The sequence below is a fragment of the Liolophura sinensis genome, chromosome 10 (genome assembly GCF_032854445.1).
Source record: "Liolophura sinensis isolate JHLJ2023 chromosome 10, CUHK_Ljap_v2, whole genome shotgun sequence".
NCBI lineage: Eukaryota > Metazoa > Mollusca > Polyplacophora > Chitonida > Chitonidae > Liolophura > Liolophura sinensis.
This window is the reverse complement of record NC_088304.1, coordinates 9277167-9297793: the sequence shown is the minus strand read 5'-3', so window position 1 is coordinate 9297793 and position 20627 is coordinate 9277167. Positions and strand designations below refer to the sequence as shown.

The 20627-nt window shown below is 37.4% G+C and overlaps 1 protein-coding gene across 1 annotated transcript in view; it reads right to left on the bottom strand.

Annotated features, from left to right (window-relative positions):
- LOC135476531 (neurogenic locus notch homolog protein 1-like) overlaps positions 1 to 20627 on the bottom strand; it is a 34474-nt gene that overhangs the window by 8833 nt on the left and 5014 nt on the right. The window contains exons 4-10 of the mRNA XM_064756577.1: positions 10077 to 10231; positions 6722 to 6940; positions 5612 to 5687; positions 4252 to 4395; positions 3227 to 3423; positions 1962 to 2153; positions 553 to 646 (exon numbers count right to left, since the gene is read on the bottom strand). Coding sequence (XP_064612647.1) covers positions 553 to 646; positions 1962 to 2153; positions 3227 to 3423; positions 4252 to 4395; positions 5612 to 5687; positions 6722 to 6940; positions 10077 to 10231 — 1077 coding nt within the window. The remainder of the gene's footprint in view (positions 1 to 552; positions 647 to 1961; positions 2154 to 3226; positions 3424 to 4251; positions 4396 to 5611; positions 5688 to 6721; positions 6941 to 10076; positions 10232 to 20627) is intronic.

The following is a 20627-nucleotide window of genomic DNA, read 5'->3' as shown; positions in this document are numbered from 1 at the left end:
CAATGTTAACCTCAACGATAATGAACCCTGCAGGTAGGCAGATGCAGTCACATGTTAGCTTTAACCTGGCCATTCATTGAAATCTCTCACATCTTCAGTTATCCTAAATAACTGGACACATCCTTCTGTCCATGACTAACTTGCCCATCTTTTTCCGTATTCTGAGAGTTCTGCTGATTTTAGAAAGGTGTTTTGAAGTTTGCTTAGAAGATGGGATAGATACTTTACTGAAAAATTGTAAGTTTCAGCACCGAACATAATATTTTGTGACATTTATTTGCATCTAAAAATGCATTTTGTGGGTAAAATTTTATGCCATTTACGATATCTGTTGTTTTAAAATTGATGTTGTATGCTCATGTGACCTGAAGTTAAGATGTACACACTGACTGCTTACAACTCCTTTGCTCCTGGGTGTCACTGGTCAAAACATGTTATATATACATGTATCTGAAATGAATTTGAATTATCGACCAAAGATGCTCAGCAAGAACCATTTGTCTCATCAGCTTATTTTGTCAGGGACAGACACCTGTGTGACACTTGGCCTACCTTGATGCATATCCTCATCCACTGACATGGACGTCTCTTGTCTTCCACTGGCTACAAACTGTCGGCCAATGTGCCTTCTTGGCTGGACAGTTACCTGGGGGAAGACAATAAATCATTACAATACAGAAACATTTGAACTTATTCGTAAAAATATCAAAAATAAGTTATAAACTCTGCGTTATATTCAGTTCACATGGCCTGATTAGTTGTACAAACTTGTAGAATTCAACAAAATCAAAATATGTGAAATGTCCATAGATTTTAGTTGAAAATTACAAACATATAAAAATAGAGATTGTTCCATGTTAGTTAGAACAGCACATTCTATGAGTCAAGCCGGCAATTTGCATCAGGTGATCACAGCTTTTAGCCACATTTTCTGGGTGCTGATAACTTCTGAGTTTTAGTCTGATTTTGTTCTTTACATTCTAAACAAATCTGTCACAAGTATAGGTAAATCTTAAGTTTTATTGCCTAAAAGAAAGCACTAAAATAAAAAATAAATAAGTAATATATTACATGAAAGATCATTAAACACAGACACTGACAAATAGCATGATTTATTTTGTTCAAATTTTTCTAACCAACTATAATGCCTATAAAACATAGGATTCCATGGCAGTCTGTTGGGACCACGTGGGTATCAGTGATGCCACAGCAATATTTTTGGGCATCAAATGGTTAGTTTTAAGGTCCATTTGTTAAATCCATTCATACCTCTAAATGAAAATGAGTTTTGAATGATGAAATATAGCAATCTATGTATGTCAAGTGGCAAAGAATATGAAGTGATATCACTGGTCCCAATACGGTCAGCAAAGGTCACAGCAGAATCCAAAGTTTTAAATGGATCTTACTAGGTCGAAAAATTTTCTAAAAAAAAACAAATCAAACTATTTTCCCAGTCAATAAAAATTTATTGTCTTTCATCTGATATGTACTTCATGCTTGTGTGTTCTTTGCCTTTAACGTTTAATGCAGATAAGCTGAAAATACGTTAAGATATTAACCCTAATAAGCATTAAGACACGACAAAGCTTTTGCAATTTTAATGTCTTCTAACTGATGCCACACACCATATTGAGTGCCAGTTATTACAAGCGAACATCACTACTTGAAATGTCATATTAACACTCTTGCATTCATAGTTTCAAGCACTCCGGTTCCTCACAAGGAGCAGGAGGTGATAAATAACAGGGGGCTAAATGGGTGAAATGCTGAAGTTTGCTGATTTTTCAGAAAGAATTTCTTCACTAAAAGCTATGTTTTTCATTTTTTATGCTAAAATCTTTTCTAATGCCTATCTCTCCTGAGTTAAATTCGATTTGTTTAACCTACAGTGACCAAAGATTGTACTGACGATTGGCTCAGAGCAGTTAAGACATCACCACAAAACTATGAACACAAACCTCTATTCGTCCTTTCTTCCTCTCATTACCAGCACTGGCCACATCTCGTTCTCCACCTCTGTCTGGGTCAGGGGTCATTGGCATATTAAGGCTGCTGGCTCTCCGTGACAGGGGTGTCCGTGCAGCAGTACGTGGCCGTTTAGGTGGGTGTGGAGGGGTGATTGGCTTGAACTCTGCCTTGTTTTTGTATGCCTAGAGCGAAACGAAATGTCAATGTAGCACAGAGAGAAGCATGCAGGGCTCGCAGTATCACTAGCCCAATGTCCTGAAACAATTTTTTCTTTGGGCTACTAGAAAATGAGAGCATGCTGCCCATCGGGGCACCAAATTTTTAGACTTAATGTGAATGAAGTGAAGATCTAATAAACTTTATTTATATCCGTATGAAGACTGGGGAAACAATTGCAGAGGTCCTTCAATGACAAGTTGCCTCGCTTGCCGACTGAGTCGGCCTGACCTTCTAACTTATGTACGTATTGTAAAATGTACGAGTGCGAAATGTTCTCGACGAATCTTCTTAAGTGCGGCGTAAAATTAAATTCAAATAAATAAATTTTAACAATCATCTCAGTCAGTGAATAGTACAGTGACATTTAGAAACGAAATGATAATCTGAATCCTACAACCAACATTTTCTTGACTGTGGTTGTGGTGACTTATGAATGAAGAAATACATGGATCTGTTTGGAATGCTGAAAATGTCTATAAGTAAGAGAATTTAATAAAAATGGTTACTGCAACTCATGAAATGCTTGGTTTTCATTTCTTAATATGGCGTTCAGGATGTGGCCTAACATGTATAAGTGCAAAAAAGATTCTCGGCTTTGTTTTTTGGGTGTACAAATGGCTTTAATCTAGTTTTCCTAAGGCCCCAGAGATCAGTCCGGATAATTAAGTAGATTACTATGGTGACGTCAACAATGATTGCTGTCAAAACAAACTTTGTTGGAGGGAGGCCCCAGGCTGGGTGCCGCACTCCCAGTATAATCATCGATAACATCATTTCCAAATAATTCCCAGCGATTGATGGAAAATATGTGAAAAAAAGCCCTACTCTTCATTTTATAGTATGTTTTGATGTATCCTTTAAGGTAAAGGATAAGAACGCTTCTGTGTTTTGTGTAGAGATAGTTCTACAAATTTCTCAATAATCAACATCCCAACTCACATGACTCAAAGGGCACCTAAACTAAAAAAAAAAAGCAGTATTTAACCCTATGAGCAGCATTATACATGTACAAGGAAAACTGCCAGACGTGACCTACATTCATGTAGTTGTCGTTGTCATCTTCGTTCATGAACTGCTGGTTGTCAAGGAGATGGTACCCATTGGGCGTGGTGGGGTTACTCTCCAGCCTTTGCCGCTGATGGGAGAGCAGGATCAGCTGACAGTAGTGTAACTGACGGTTTTTCGCGTAATCCCATGCTGTCGCGTTGTACTTATCCACAACGCCTAGCTCAGCTGGAAGGCAAGAGCAAAGCATATACATATGGCAGTGTCTTTACATCCTTAAATTACTGCACAAAATACTTTACTTTTTTATTTCTCTTAAAGTTTGGCACACGTACATGTATGTAAAAATGCACTTTAAAAAATACATGAAGGCCTCAAAAAGATACTTTGATGCCAACACTTTTGTTTTTCTGATAATTATTTATTTATTTATTTGATTGGTGTTTTACGCCGTACTCAAGAATATTTCACTTATACAAGGGCGGCCAGCATTATGGTGGGTGGAAACCGGGCAGAGCCCAGGGGAAACCCACAACCATCTGCAAGTTGCTGGCAGACCTCACGTACAGCTGGAGAGGAAGCCAGCATGAGCTGGTCTTGAACTCACAACGACTGCATTGGTGAGAGGATCCTGAGTCATTACACTGCGCTAGCGCGCTAACCAAATGAGCCATGGAGGCCTCAGTTTTCTGATGAGAACTTCACAAAAATCTTGTGTGGCCCTATAAAGAGCTAGGATGCAACAATCAGAATCAAACAAAATGTGTCACTTGAAAACTGCTGCACAAGGTGAAATACAGTTCTCCAGTTTCAACTTCAACATCGCCAGAAAAATCTTTGGTTGAGCATGTTGCAAAATGAAAGAGATTAAAGAAAAATAAACTGAAAAAGAGCATCCAATTCATTAGATAAGTGGCATGTGCATTTGTGGGCCTGACCAATAAAATGCAGGACGATGTCATTTCGTGGCTGGATTGAGATTAGGGTCACCATCTCAATGCAGGCATTCCTAGCACTCTATTACGGATGGCCTGTTATAAAATGTTAACATCGCACCTCCATGTTCAAGGAGCAAGTTAAGAACGTCGCCGTGGCCACCAATGGTCGCCAGGTGTAGGGGCGTCCTCTCTTGGTCATCACGATCATAGATACGCTCCAAGTCTGCAATCTCCAGGATGATGCGACAGGCGGCCAGAGAGCCTACAACAACAACACCTCTATATAACCCTGGACTGTAGTCGTTATTCTTTATAATACAAAACCATTAACAAGTGGCACATGCATTATAAAGATTACAAACATCTTCAATGAAATCCTGGGGAAAAACACAGCACAGATGATAAACACGTAATGTTTCAAATTTTTGGCTGTCTGCGAGACAATATATCTGTCATTTTCATTACAGTGCCATTCTGTTTGGAGGGGTTTTGGGGGGTTTTTTTTTCCATATTTTCTGTTTGTTCATCACAGGACAGCACACAAGTATTTGGCTCACGTCAGTGATGTCTTTATAAAGGTGAACTGCAAATGCAAAAATTGCTACCCTCAGGCTTCTCTAGTATAGGATTGTGGAAGTTTTTCTTGATCAAAATAATTCATTAAACATCTTTAATCTAAATGATTACAATTATTCAATATACAATTGTTTGCAAAATGTCCATCACTAATCCCAATCTCTTTGCTATTAGAACATCACTGATTGTGCTGATCATTCATGTTTACAAAAATGTAACAGGTTTTGTGATGCATTGATGGTCAGATTAATGAACCGGGGCCATTTTGACGTCAGGATACATCTGACTGGTTCATTTCTGTTAAAAAATCAGCTAGAAATTACCAGGTGATCCTTGGCAGTTCACCTTGAACTTAATTTTAACAACAAATTAAGACTGATAAGGAATTTGTTGTTAACTGGTATAGTGACACAATACAACCACACCAGAATTATGTTCAAATAACACAATTACAGAAAGAAGTGCCCATCTTAAATCAAACATTCTTGAGTAGCTGAAGTACAAAGTGAGAGTCAACTCAAGGGTAGCTAGACATGAACATCCAGTCGAAACGATCAAGAGCTTTCGGCCCCCAGACATATCTATGAAAGATCACTTGGCCCATGATTTATTTATTTATTTGATTGGTGTTGTATGCCGTACTCAAGAATATTTCACTCATACGACCACGGCCAGCATTATGGTGGGAGGAAACCCACGACCATCTGCAGACTTGGCCCATGAAGATCTACATACGTTTATCTTCTATCTCAGTCATAACTTACCATAGACAATATTAAAAGCTGTTTAACAACATACTCATATTCAAAGAGACAAATAAAAACTTTGGAACCAGATATTTCTAGTTTTGAAAAATCACTCCTATCCAGGGGACAGGAGTTATTCCCCTTTATCCCACTCACCTTGTTCAGCAGCCAGCAAGAGTACGGTTTTGCCGTCATCATCCTTCATCTTGGCTGTCTCTGCCGTCAGCAATGTCTGGTGACGAGGAACAGACAGTTACGGTTATACATATAATATACATATAATATTCCTTCAGAGTTATGTTATGTAACTGTTTGTGTATGATCTGCAGGATTATATTACTTTATTTGACTGATGCTTTACATCATACTCAAGAATATTTCACTTATATGACAGTGGCCAGCATAATGGTGGTGCAAGAATATAGTCATGTGGTAACAGTTCCACTGATTGTTGTTGTATTTCTATATTTATATACACCCCACTTCATTACGTAAATGTATCTGTCAAATCACTGGGGTTAACACAGCAGCAGCCCAGTATCCACTGATGAAGCCATTAGCAAGGAACATATTACACCTATTTATCTGACTGGTGTTTTACGCTGTACTAAGAATATTTCATTTATATATATTATATATTTACATTAATCTATAATGCACTACAGTCTGGCTCCCCTATTCATAAAAATAATTCCTGGAGTCTGTCTTTAAGACTCCAATGGAATAAGTTACTTGCTGTCCAATACAGCTTTCCAATTTGGGCACTCATTTAGAGGGGTTTTCAGGAGGATATTTTCATTTATTATTAAGAAGCCTGAAACTAATGCCTTATATTTCAAATCATAGTGTCATAATTACATATAAATCTTTGTACAGTCAGTAACTTGCAATGCAGGAAATTTTCTGAAACATTTCAGTTATATTTATGAGGTAATTTTCTCCCCAATTTGGGCTTTTTCAATATATGCTGTAATTCAGGCATCTCTAAAAGGTATTAAAAAATCTGTGTATTTTGCATTGATTTGTAACAGTATACTCTGTCTGTCATATAAAATGTCCTTAGTTTTAAAAGGCACCAACCTTAACGTACATGCGAAGAAGACATATAATGTAACAATCAAATGAAGACTGAAGAATTCACAATGACTTGCTGAGTCATGTAACATGTACCTGAACAAAACCATACAACATTCTTCCTCCTGTAATACCTCAATGTTATGATTATCATCCCTACTCCCCACTAGATTACACTCCTGACTCACTGACCTGAAGACACTCTAGTGGCTCTGTCCGTCGGATTGCCCAGTGCATCCAGGTGCGACCATTACCATCCCGCTCAATCTCCTCGCCTTCGGTCGGCTCGGTATCATCCGCCGCGCTCAGCAGCTCGAAGTGTTTGATGTGGTCAAGGCGACATGCCCACATGCTTGGGGTTAGCCCATCTTTGTCTTTAACCTTTACATCAGCATGGTACTTCAACAACAACTGCAACAGCAAAAAAGTTCTGATGAAAACACTGAATTTAACGCATGTCGTCCTTTGGTACACTTATAAAAAAGTAGAAATGGAAGATGAATTTTGAACAATTCTGATGCCGTACTGTCACAGCCAGAGGAATGAAACTGAGAGTCTAACAGCATATGACAAATACATGCCTGTGTTTGTAAATTCAGTAATTACAGTAACTTGCACTTTTACATTCTTCAAAAAAAACTATGAAATTATTTCACTGCGCCAGGACTTTTGTGTTAATTGTTCAATTGCACACCTTATCATCTACATGCATCTACATGTTTGCAAGTATAGATGCAGGGCAATGACATAATTACTCAAATATAACAACAAGGCTTATATCTAATGTGCCATAGCACAGGCCTTCTTGCAGAAATGCATACATGTGGGAAAGTTTTACTTATATCCCTAAGACTGATCTAATTTGAAAGGTACGTGTACAGAGTACATTTATTCATTTTACATGTGTTTAATGTTGCACTGAGGAATTTTTCACTTTATAATGCAGTCTGAAGATAATAAGTGGAGGAACTAGTTTATCAAAACAACACATATTAGCAGCAACTCTGAAATCCTTTACAGCATGTGATATATGTCAACACAAATTTGGCAATCCTTAAAAAGCTCTTTGTGTGATATATTTCCAACCTATCAGAAACAAAAGGGCAGGTCAATAGGGAAATATGATCTGAAAATGGTGGCTTGCAAAATTCTGATGCTGTCCGAGTGCATGCCTTGCTTATATTTGTGTTATTTGCAATGTTATGGCCTTTATTATTCCCACAAATAATAAGGTGATATAAATTCAGAATAACCACAAAGTGACTGAGGTTCTAACACTCATATAGTGCACAGCAGGGATATGCCTTACATACATGTCATAGGATCATGAATTAAACAGGACTCAAATGACAATAGGCTTAATCAAAATTACATGCATGCAGTGACCGTAGGCCTCTAGATACCATCAAAACAGGAAGTGAGCTCCATAGCATGTGATGACACAGAGCCTATGAGCAGGATCACCCTGCAGTGTGGTACATGCATGTATGTGTAGGTAGCTCCTACACCCGTGTTGTACAGTCATACTCAATACCTGTGTTATGTGTGTATCTTACAATGCTTGAGTCGCTTTGGCTTAATCATCCCTCAGGCTCAGTATTACGATCGCACACATACATGACTAGGAGTTAACATGGGAGAAATATCCCTGCATGACAACAGGAAAATATCATCCACTATGACTCTTGTAATTTTTAGGACAGATATTAGTGGTACTGAAAGCAAAAAACCTGATTTCTCTTACATCATTTTCTTTTTTTTTTTTTCAGAAAAGTAAAGATAACAGTATATTCTTCATTACATGGACTAACCACATGGAAAAAGAAAAGCTGTGTATTCTTGTTGAAGACACATGCGTTGTCTAAAAAGAGGAGACCAGATGTCCCTCAAAACAGAAGAATTACGTTATATCCATAAAAAATGCACTAATAAAACAATAAACTTATAACTACTCAAAAAGGTAGTTTTGTTATGTGGATGAATAAAGGTGTTTTAATTGTGACACAAGGCTAGCTATGGAGCTATTTTCACCACTACACGTATAAATGTATATCTAATGTGGGCTAGAAATCATACAACATCCTGACCCCTAAACACAATTAGAAATATTACAAGGACAAAACAATAACAAAATATAAGAAGACAATTGCCTTATTTTAAGAGCTGCTTTTAAAAGAGGAATTAGGAATTTGAGAACACTTGGTCATTTTGCAGGCAATGAGGATTTCAGAATTGCTGGAAAACTCTTTTTCGGTTCCGTGTACTTTTGAACTAGGAAACGGTGAGAAACCTTTTCTCTGTTCCCAACATCTTCTGCAGTGAGAACCGGTTTACCTGCATACAGTAAACATTTTAGTATTAATGGCATTTCATCAAGTATATTTTGGTGTTCAGTGTTTCTTGCAGATCTAATTTTCATTTACTTTGTAAAGTAAAAATTACCACAGTCCCTCAACCTGTTTATTTAAAACGTATGAACTGTCACTGAATGATTGAGGTATCTGACCGCAAGCTATAGAAAAAAGGAAGAGAACTGGGTACTCTAAACTTTGTCAGATTGAGCCATCTCCTCTACCCGAAGAGTACAATTCAGCATGTGTTAAATACAACTTCCACAACAGCCTTGTAATAATGTGAATCTCAGAATCTGAATTTCATATGACTCATTTGGCCAAGGACCTTGATTGGCTTCTGTCCTATGTGCAATTCATTGGCTGTGCTACTTCCTGTTCATCATGCCAGATAGTGTGGCAGATACCATTGCAGGCTGGATGTACACAGAGAGATAGAAAAAGGTCCATTTTTCGTGAGACCACTCTTGGCAACAAAGTACAAGTGCCTAGTGACACCCTAGCCACAATCTGAAGGTTTACAACTAAAGTCTTCAGGCAATTAACTCTTTTCAATGTTTACTAAGCAGTACTGAGTGAGTAGCCAAACCCTATTTTGTAGGAAGCCGATTTTTAGTTCCGTGAATATTTAACCTAGGAACCAACACAGAAATAGAACGATCGTTTCCGTCAAATCCTCATGCCTGATATACAGTTATGGGAGTCAAGATGAGAATTGGATTCCCAGATTTCCAATAAAAGTAAAACCCTGATGGGTATTTATCAAATGTCTTAGAACTAAAACAAAACACACTACTACAATTAAACTGTTTTGTTCTATGAAGTTAAGGATATGTACACAGATCCTTTACTTCAGAACAATATACCAACCACAGCCAGAGTTCGTTCTTTCTTTTCTTCTCACTATATAAGCACTGGCAATTTAAGATTTTAGCTACTGTAAATCTTCAACATTTCCAACCTCCAAAGCAGTATTTTCAGTGAAATTGATGCATACAGATATAATGAAAATGACACTTAAATATTTTTTTTTCTTTTGTGACAAAAGATGCGAGCTTCATAAAACTGTGTTAATTATTTCTCTACGTCCCATAGTTCTCTCGGAATGTTTCAAAATATTGGTTTCAATGGTGGTTGAAAAGGTTGAAGAAGGCCCAATTTGTATCTCTGTTAGTATATAACTGTTAGTATATAACCTTGAGACAGTCGAGGGAGGGTGTGGTGACCGCCCAGTGGATAGCTGCCCTCCCCTGGGTATCTGGGATAGAGAGGTCTCCCCCAAACTCCAGGAGGATGTGAAGGGCCATGTAGCTGGAGTCATGACAAGCCTGGTGCAAAGCCGTCGAGCCATCTGCAAAACAACACATCCATATGTTATGTCTATAAATAATATTGTGTGCGCATTTAGGAGGGATTTGTTGATGGTCGCCTTAAAATACATCACAGAAGAAAATAATAAAAAGCAACCATAGCACTTATGAGCTAAAAATGGTAGATTTACGTGGAAGATATATCTTCTGGGAATGTGATGTCCTAGGAAAAGTGAAAAAAGCACACTAATACGTATACATTATTTGCTGTTGACACAAAGGATATATATATATATATATCTATATATATATATCTATCTATCTATATATATATATATATATATATACACACACACACATCTACCAGGACCTATTTACACACCCTATTAGAGCTATAATTTGAAGACATCTGCTGTCACAACAATAAATCACAGTTGAAGTAAAAAAAGCACTCCAACATGACTATAAGCCTAAAACTCAGTCTTAGCAATAGTTAAAATAGCACAAAAATACTTTGATTCTACATGTATTTGTGTTTGCAAGGGCAAAAAACTAAATTCTTAGTTTTTGTAGATATATTTCAATCCCTCTAAGGAAACGCACAGTAAGACGAAAAGCATGCTACACATCAAGAATTGCACAATAAGTGCATGACTATTCTTATGCCCCTTCATTTTCATCTTGGAATGTCTTGATTCATATGTAGTGATAAATCCTGATTCGCTTATTTCTTTACACGCAAGCTTGTTGTTTCAACATTACTCAAATCATTAATGGCTCATTTGACATTAACTCAAGCAAACGTAAAGAAGACTCTATAATGAGGAACATGTATATGCCAGAAGAAATACCATTAAGACAAATATCCAGGATAACAGTTCGATTTATTTTTTTAATTTTTAGAAATTTTACAACTATTATTACTACTATAACTATTGAAACGCTTTTAAAACATGTTGGTTGAAAATATTTACCAAAAAGATAAGTAAATCAAACTATTTTCCTGGACCATGTCTTTCATTCTACAAAAAAAAAATACTTCATTTCGATGTTTTCTTTGTCACTGAGTCACAAAGAATTGTTGTCACCTCAAACAGAGGTGCTCTTTTCTAACTTCAAAAGATTTGGTGGTATGCATTATGCATACATCTTTAACAATATTATTTTTATGAATTATACTGATATGCATGTATATTTTCATTTTACACCGGAGAATGTTCAGACTTGGTGAAAAAACGACAATCATCTTAATTGCCAAATGACATATGTGCAGCTTCAAACTCAATGAGCCAGTCTATGTTTATTTATTTGATTGGTGTTTTACGACGTACTCAAGAATATTTCACATAGACGACAGCGGCGAGCATTATGCTGGAAGGAAACCGGGCAGAGCCCGGGGGAAACCCACGACCATCGGTTGGTTGCTGGCAGACATTCCCACGACCTGTCTTATAAAGCAGTGGCAACACGTGCCTGATGTATCATCCTGATGGTACATGTACTCCGTGGACTCGTTTTACACAAGCAGTGGATACCTATGCCTGGCGCATAGACATCCCACATGGTAAATGAATCTGACATAGCCTGTCAACTGCTTCATTTGTTGGACCCCATGTATTTAGATCAATCAAATTTGAACTTTATTTAAATTCATGAAGATCTACATGTAGGTTGTAGACAAGCTGGAATACTTCGATAACAATCATAAAGAAAATATTCCAACATTTATTTCAGTGTGTATAACTACAATCAAATGTGTACAAAGTGTTTGCTTTCTTTTGATGTTTTCCTTAGTTTTTGCTCAAACAATCAACAGGTGAAAAAAAAAAAAACAAGAAGATAATGCTATTCCTTAAAACTGTTTCTTCTTGTTTTTGGGGAGTTTTTTGTCTGTCCTCCTTCCTGCTTCTTGTACACACTTGTTAATTTTTTTCTCAAATTAATAATTTATTATGAACTCTCTACATGACAACCTTAGAAAGTTCAGCATGGAGTGTGTACATGAACATGACCCATGTATAAACGAGCTCTGATAAACCTTACACAGCATGAAGTTTGTAGTTCACTGCACCACAGCACTGTCAACATGACCCCACTTTACAGTGTCAACAGAAAACACCTTCTCAGCCCTTATCTATTGTGGGGGGAGATCAGTGCTTAAAGGTAGGTTGCTATTTAGACTGCAGTCAGTCAATAACACCAGTGCTGGAAAGGTGTGTAAAATCGTTATGCGACCCACAGGTATATTCTCAGATGGCTATTAAAGTGACATGCTTCACCCCTCAATACATAAACAGGTTCTAAACATTTTGACTTGGATCTACAGTGTAATGGAGTTTACACCCATACATGCATGGCAACATGATAATGCATGTAAGCTATAGTATGCATCTATAGCCTGGTCTTTCAATCTTTACAGACACCATATCTTAACTTAATAAGCTGCACTGGTATAACCTCATGTACAAAAACATGCTTACAATAGTGAGCTTATAGCTGTACTCAACTTGTTTATCTTGTAATCATAAAGATACATGGATATGCACAAGTACAGGTTGTTTCATGAACAATTTATAAAATCTGGTTATTCTCATCACTGTTAAATTAATCAGTATTTTGTGAAATTAATAAATAATTAATTACTGCGTTGTGCATGATATTCCAACATATGAACACTAAATTGCAGAATTTAGAGCTGCAGCCAATAAGACATTGAGTGCACATTTGCACAGCGTAACATTCATTGATTTATTTATCTCATTTGTGTTTTATGCCATACTCAAGAATATTTCACTTAAATATATGACGGCAGACAGCGCTATGGTAGGAGGAAAGGGGCAGAGCCCAGGAGAAAGCCACGACCATCCGCAGGTTGCTGAGGGACCTTCTCACTTACGGCCCAATGTTCGTTTAAGACCATGACTTCCATGGATATGGTGTGCATATCTGTAGGATACACTTGGGAAAGTTCATTGGTAACTTGCTAAAAGGTTGGGGGGAATCTCTTATCAGCTAATTAAATCAACAATGTTAATTAAGTCGACATTTAATCTGGTATATACATATACTGTTCACGATGACTTGATCAGTATTTCCATTTTAAATGCACACTTGCTCTTAACTTACTACAATATATGTATTCACGCCTCAAATACGCAAATGACAACTGAACACACCTGAACAGTTTGTGACTTACCTGAAACATGGGTCACAATCATGCTCGCAATTCATTAGCAATGCAATTCATGATATCATTATAGAAATACACATATCTCATTGTCCACTAAACTATCAATTACCAGATCTACTCTCTAATTACACGTACAGGTAACTCAGGTATCATAAATTTACTTCTTTAAGCCTCTGTGTCATTCTAATACAAATACATCTAGATAGTCATAACTTATAACAGCTGGACTGTGAGACACATGTATATGTATATGTCAATGTAGATTTAACCCTATAACAAGGCCATCATAAAACACATGTTTATCAGACATAACCTGATTTCAAAATTGGGACTTACTCTGAAGTTTTTATTGGGATTTTGGTAGAAGTATTTTTATTGTTGTTGTTATTAATTTTTAAGTTCTTGAAAATACAAATGTTTCTAACAGCCTGAGTAATAACAATAATAAAAGAATTCCCTACCAACCAACCTGTGAGAAAAGATAGGGTTACAAAGATAATGTTTGCCACAACAATCCAAATACTTAATGACCTGATCTTGCAGCTCCAGTCTTTCAAGCTTGTTACATGCACATGCCAATTACACCCACAAAGCATGCACAGCCATGTATTACATGTAGCTTCCTAAAATAGATCACAAAGTCATAACAATGAACAGAACAAAACTGACCAATGTCAACTGACAGGACCTTTTAGGAATACAGAAGCAGTATTATGTTTGTTTGTTCATTTCATTTACTCATTTACGCGAATTTGATTCTAAAATGTATTCTGGATGTCAAGGACAGCATGGAGAAAATCAACAAACTGAAAAACAAGAGAAAATGTTTGTTTGATTGATTGCAGTTTTACTGAAGAATATTTCACTCATATGACGGTTACGAGCATTATTGTGGGAGGAAACTACCCACTTACGGCCAGAGAGGAACACAGCATGAGCTGGACTTTAACTCACAGTACCTGCATTGGTGGGAGGCTCCTGGGTCACTGCGCCACACTGGGGTGCTGACCGCTTGGCCTCGCAGGCCCCTTAACAGATAATGTACCTACATGTATGTGCAGTAATAACAAACATCAAATTGAATTAAAGAATTATTGTAAAATGTCAGACAGGTACATGTAGGTGTATATGAACACAGAAAAACCTTTCCTCAGCTGCTTAACTTCCCCACTGGAGGGAGAAACATGCAATGTTATTATATTGACTGGTTTCTAAATTTTAATTATATTCACAATCGCACAACATTTAAAGTGAACATAAAGACTGCCACAATATATACATAGAAGAAATGAAACACAGTTATCACAGAAAAATATGTAAAAAATTCTATAAAGTTTTGAAAACCGAGAAAACGAAGCTCAGCATTGAGTGTAGCCATGTACATCCTTTGATAAGCGTACATACAAATATAATTTCAAGGAAGGAATTTAACACATGCTGGCTGATAACACTTTTCATTTTCCTTAGGGAAATAGTATTACTTCCTGAAAGACCAATATGTAAAGTTGTGGTAATAAAATTATTGTTACATGTAGTAGTTGGGATGGTATATATAAAGCTTGAACAACGCTCTGTGTATACATGACTCTACCTACATGTAAGCCTAGAGTACATGTATAACAAGCCTTCAGATGTCCTTAGTGAATTGGCATTTTGCCAAAAAAAACTTGCAATGTGTTGGAATTAATAACAAAATAACCACCAGTTACATGCATATGCCTAGCACATTCCGTAACTATATCAATATTAGTATTATCACACGAATTGCAAAGCTATGGTCTTTGTGACCATATGTACCTGTACCCTTACAGCCATCGAGCCACATAACATCAAAGTGACGTACGTATAAATAGTATTTACTTATTTATTCGATTGGTGTCGTACACCGTACTTAAGAATGAAATAATCAGTAGAATGCTTGAACGCCACATAGGCAACAACTTGGCCAGCGCATACTTTTCACCACACACACATCCAGATTCCTAACGTCAACATTAAAAGTACTTTCCAGTTTTCACTTACAAGTTCAATATACAAAAATGTTTTTAGTGAGTGTATGTTACATGAACCAGCAGAAAGGCTATCATTAAAACCTTTCAGCAAAGCAGCTAACACATAAAAATGACATTGTTTATCAGAGGAAGATTTTTTCAACAAATAACATCATAGTTAAAATAATTCACCCTTGTAAATTAAAAGAGTTATCAGCCTGAGTTCTCTGACCGGACTCTACACCAGAATAAAATCAAACAGTTCAACTAGATGCTCGTTATGGCTAGTATCACATGTTTATTCAAAAGTGCTCCAGAAGACAATATTCCCAAACAGTATCAGTGGAGTGCTACCTGATGGACAGTTGAGATTTGACCACGGTGTACACAGATCTGGCTAAACCGCCGCTTCAATATTTCATGGAGCGAAAAAAAAAAAAATTGCCAAATTTTCAAGCACTGAACAGAGTTATAAAATTTTGGCTGCACATGTACTGGGAGTTACTGAGGGGTGGCATTCTGTAATCCTTCTTTCCTATATGTCTTTTTGAGAGGCCTACAGTAAGTATGTGAAATCATTTGATCAAAGATCTACAGTAATAGTATTACCTGGAATGTTCAATAAAAATAGATGTGTGACTACATTGTTGATAGCTCACATCAACTTTGCAACTTCCTAACCTTTAGCTGCCATAAACAATCGTCACTCTCACACATGAGGTTTGCTGCAAACCTTCCAGTCTTCCAGTGGCTTAGGACCACACCTGAAGCGAGACCTCCTCATTTCTGCTTATTAAACAGCCTTGTGTGGGTGAGTCGCAGCAAAGGGTCAGCCAGTAAGGATTGGAGAAATATGAAATGTTTCAGACTCCTAATGAAATCTTTCATTAAAATTACCAAAGTTAGCATGGCAGGGATAGAAGATATACTCCTAGAGTTGTATTGAAACTGTATTAGAAGGTTAATTAAAGACCCAAACTTCTTGCCAACATAACAAATAGCCCAAGGACACCTTTGCCTAATTTGATACTTATTGCCAGACCACTTCTGGAGTGCTTCCACTGCTCATGGAATTGACTTCCACACTATTCAAATTCAATTTCTCTCTGCTTCCCTTCCTAAAAGTTTCCACCAGGATCACATCCTCACGGTCTCCCCACCATATACACAGTACAAACATGTAGCTACATAAATGTGACCCAGAACATGGGATAAAGGGGGTGCGATAAATATCGTATCCCACCTTTTGTCAACAATGTCACTTGTAGCCACATGTACTTTACTGGCTCACAGAAGTTCATTCATAGAAATCAGCCAATCAAAAGCCACACGCAGACTAGACTATTTTTTTTTACTGCGTGATTTTGTCATCTGCATTTCTGGGACAATATCATGGCGGAACAACTGGAAGTCAGAGATTTTGTGCCCATAGACAATGGCAAAGAAGGGAATACATTAAATATTGTGTCCATAGACAATGGCGAAGAAGGGAATATATTACATATTGTGTCCATAGACAATGAGGGAGAAGGGAATATACTAAATATTGTGTCCATAGACAATGGCAGAGAAGGGAATATACTAAATATTGTGTCCATAGACAATGGCAGAGAAGGGAATATACTAAATATTGTGTCCATAGACAATGGTGAAGAAGGGAATATACTAAATATTGTGTCCATAGACAATGGCAAACAAGGGAATATACTAAATATTGTGTCCATAGACAATGGCAAACAAGGGAATATACTAAATATTGTGTCCATAGACAATGGTGAAGAAGGGAATATATTAAATATTGTGTCCATAGACAATGAGGGAGAAGGGAATATACTAAATATTGTGTCCATAGACAATGGCGAAGTAGGGAATATACTAAATATTGTGTCCATAGACAATGGTGAAGAAGGGAATATACTAAATATTGTGTCCATAGACAATGGTGAAGAAGAGAATATACTAAATATTGTGTCCATAGATAATGGCGAAGTAGGGAATATACTAAATATTGTGTCCATAGACAATGGCAAACAAGGGAATATACTAAATATTGTGTCCATAGACAATGGCAAACAAGGGAATATACTAAATATTGTGTCCATAGACAATGGCGAAGTAGGGAATATATTAAACATTGTGTCCATAGGCAATGAGGGAGAAGGGAATATACTAAATATTGTGTCCATAGACAATGGAAAACAAGGGAATATACAAAATAACAACAAAAAATATGTACAAGCAAAGAGTATATCTGATTGTATAGCTGAACTTTCACCATGCCGATTATGTACAATCGTACCAGCAACAACACCAACGGCACCACATGCGGCCACTGCAGGTACAGTACTCGTACACATACAACGTACAGGAAATTGTCTACAAACTATACTAATGTGTCTACTATACTAATTTTGGAAAGCCAATATTCTTAGTTCTATTGTCAGTTCCTCCCACACTCATTCGTTTTCCTCAGCCGCCCCATTAACCACAAATAACATTGATTAAAATTTTGCCTGTACCAGTTCAACTACTGAACACAGCATGTCGAAGATGGAAATCAGGTCACGTGCACCAATCATCTGGGGCCGATCTCTGGTGGAGCCCTCAACATTCATAACCACAAAAACAATAAAAACGATGAATATCCATCCACTAAATGCCGTTGTGTCAGGGTAATCCAGTTCTCACAGTCGTCCGAAGAAATGTAAACTGTAGTCATACATGCCTTGGAAATGTCAGTATGAGTAGGCGCATAAAATTTCAACTGCATGCTCACACACATGCACGTGCTACACTCCTGACTGCTTTTCCCGCAACTTCTCGGAGGCTTCTCTTAAGAAATGCTATCCAAGCTTGTGAGAGTTAAGTCATTCTGACAGATGTCACATTCTTAAATTCGTCTGCAATCCCACACGCACTTGTGCAAGCAGAGAAAGACAGTAAAAAAATTCTCACTGATTTGAGGCATAATTTCATACCTTTCTCGATTTTCCATAAAGAAGATAAACAGAATCTTCAAACTCATGACCCAGTAGTATCAAATTTATTTAACATGAGCTCAAAAATTTTGTTTGTTTCCAGCCGGGTCGAACTCTCGTTTAATGAATGTGATACTGCAGGGTCACGAGTTTGGAGGTGCTCTACGTATGTGTGAACGTGTAAGAATACTGCCACCATCCCTTTCCAAACCCTACACGTTCAACCTATAAACGTCTATGATCCCTCACTCATGGTTAGATAAGACGGACAGCTGAGATGCACAGAAAGGCTGCAGCTCATGTTACCTGTGTTACCAGGAATTGACCCACCAGGCCCAGGTGTGTGACGCTAGATTACAGGTACATTAATAATGCATTCTCTCCCTGGCAGCTGTTCACAGATCCTATTAGGTCATTTCTGCATGTATTGTTTTATATATGTACGCACACTGTACTCCTCAGGTTCACCACATATGTGATACGATACACATAAATTCTTTACACTCAGGATAATAGCACCAAAAGACGAACAACTTAGACAACTACCTGCATGTCAAGGTATATAAGAGTTTCTAGCCGTGATTAAATATATGTACATGTATACTGTTACACAGTACACATACTGCATATCCTTATGGCACACAACATTCTGGCCATAGTCTTTACCAATCACGAATGCCCAAAATGAGCCAAAAGCCCAAACAAGTGCATGATTAGGTTGACATTATGAATACTTAGAACTAATAAACTGTGAGGTCATGTAACATGTGGTGAAGAACTGCTAGGCAGTGATTTACATATCCCCAATTTAGCCTACCACTACGGGCAAGGACATTTGGCACAAAAGAATCAACCTTTCGAAGGTTGGTTCCACCATGTGTAATTGTGCAGTATAATTAATCGGCTATGCCAGTTTGTCCCATTAATGATCCCACAATGCATGTCTATTTTATTGTTGTGGGGGACAAAACTAAGTCCTTGCTTCCAGCCACCTGACTCCACAAAGAACCAACTGAACTGTCCCTGGATACGTGCTCACAGCAGTTTCAACTGAACTCCCTTGTCATATGTGAAGCTGTTGTGTCCTGAAACCATTGTCCACAACACACAAACGTATCAGCAACTGATTGCATGTATGATTAGACATCAAAATTGGCAAGTACGGCCAGCCACCCATCTCTTACTAAAGTTTACACTTATGTCATCTCATTCTGAGGTGTCTATTTGTTTTAGAATGCAAAGTGTTTTGAGATTTGTCTGGAAGGTAGGATGATGTTCTGTAGTGGAGAAACAATGAACACCAGTTAATTCTTGAAAAGAATCGACATGGCTCAGAGTGCCGCATGGATTCTTTTTCAAGAATAAACTGTTGCCAGTTATGTCTTCTACTTAATCGTGTTCGTAGTAACATAAAAACTATCGATTCTTTTTCAAGAATCGCGCAATGTGATTTCAAACAAGTAATAAAAAAAAAGTTACATCACATTTAGTGTCAATGAATACTCTTTCGTGCCGGCTGATCCGCATTATTTGCATAGTGGAATATAATACGTACCACGGTTGATCTTTCGTGACAATGTTACATGAAATTTTACTAAAAACAGTGTTAGAGATTTTAGCCAGTGGGTGCCAGTTGGTCGTACTCTATTAGATTATGGACAGTGACTCGGTCTGTGATTAGTTAAGCAGGAAAGTGAATCTGAATTGATTGAAGCTTACATATAATCTAGGGAAGTCTGATAGTGGATTATACAATCTCTGTCACACTGACACAACCAGGCCTCGAGATATCCATGTCTGTAATCAGCATGCCACAAATTAGACCCACCGATTCACCTTGATGTTCACATTTGTGTCTGAGTGAATTGATGATGCCTTTTCTCACAGGGGCAACATTTGGTGTACTTGAAATGAAGGTGAAGAACACAACTGTCAGAAAATGAATTTCACACTGATCAGAAACAAATGGACCCTTCATATATAACATTCTTATGATCGGTTAGACAAAGGGTTGACGTCACAACAACGTTCAAATTTGTCTAAAAGGAAAAGGTTGCATGGTCTTTTCCCATCACCACTCAAACCACAAATTTGCAAGAATGGATGGAAATAATCAACTGCGCAGACAATAACAAAACATAACATAAACACCAAACGCTTAAGTTACATGTTTTCAGGTGAATTTTTAGGGCGTTCTACTTCATTAAATAGTACAATTTCAGTCATGCACCAAGCAGAGTAACCTTCATGTTGCCTTTTACTTCTGGCTGTTCTGAAT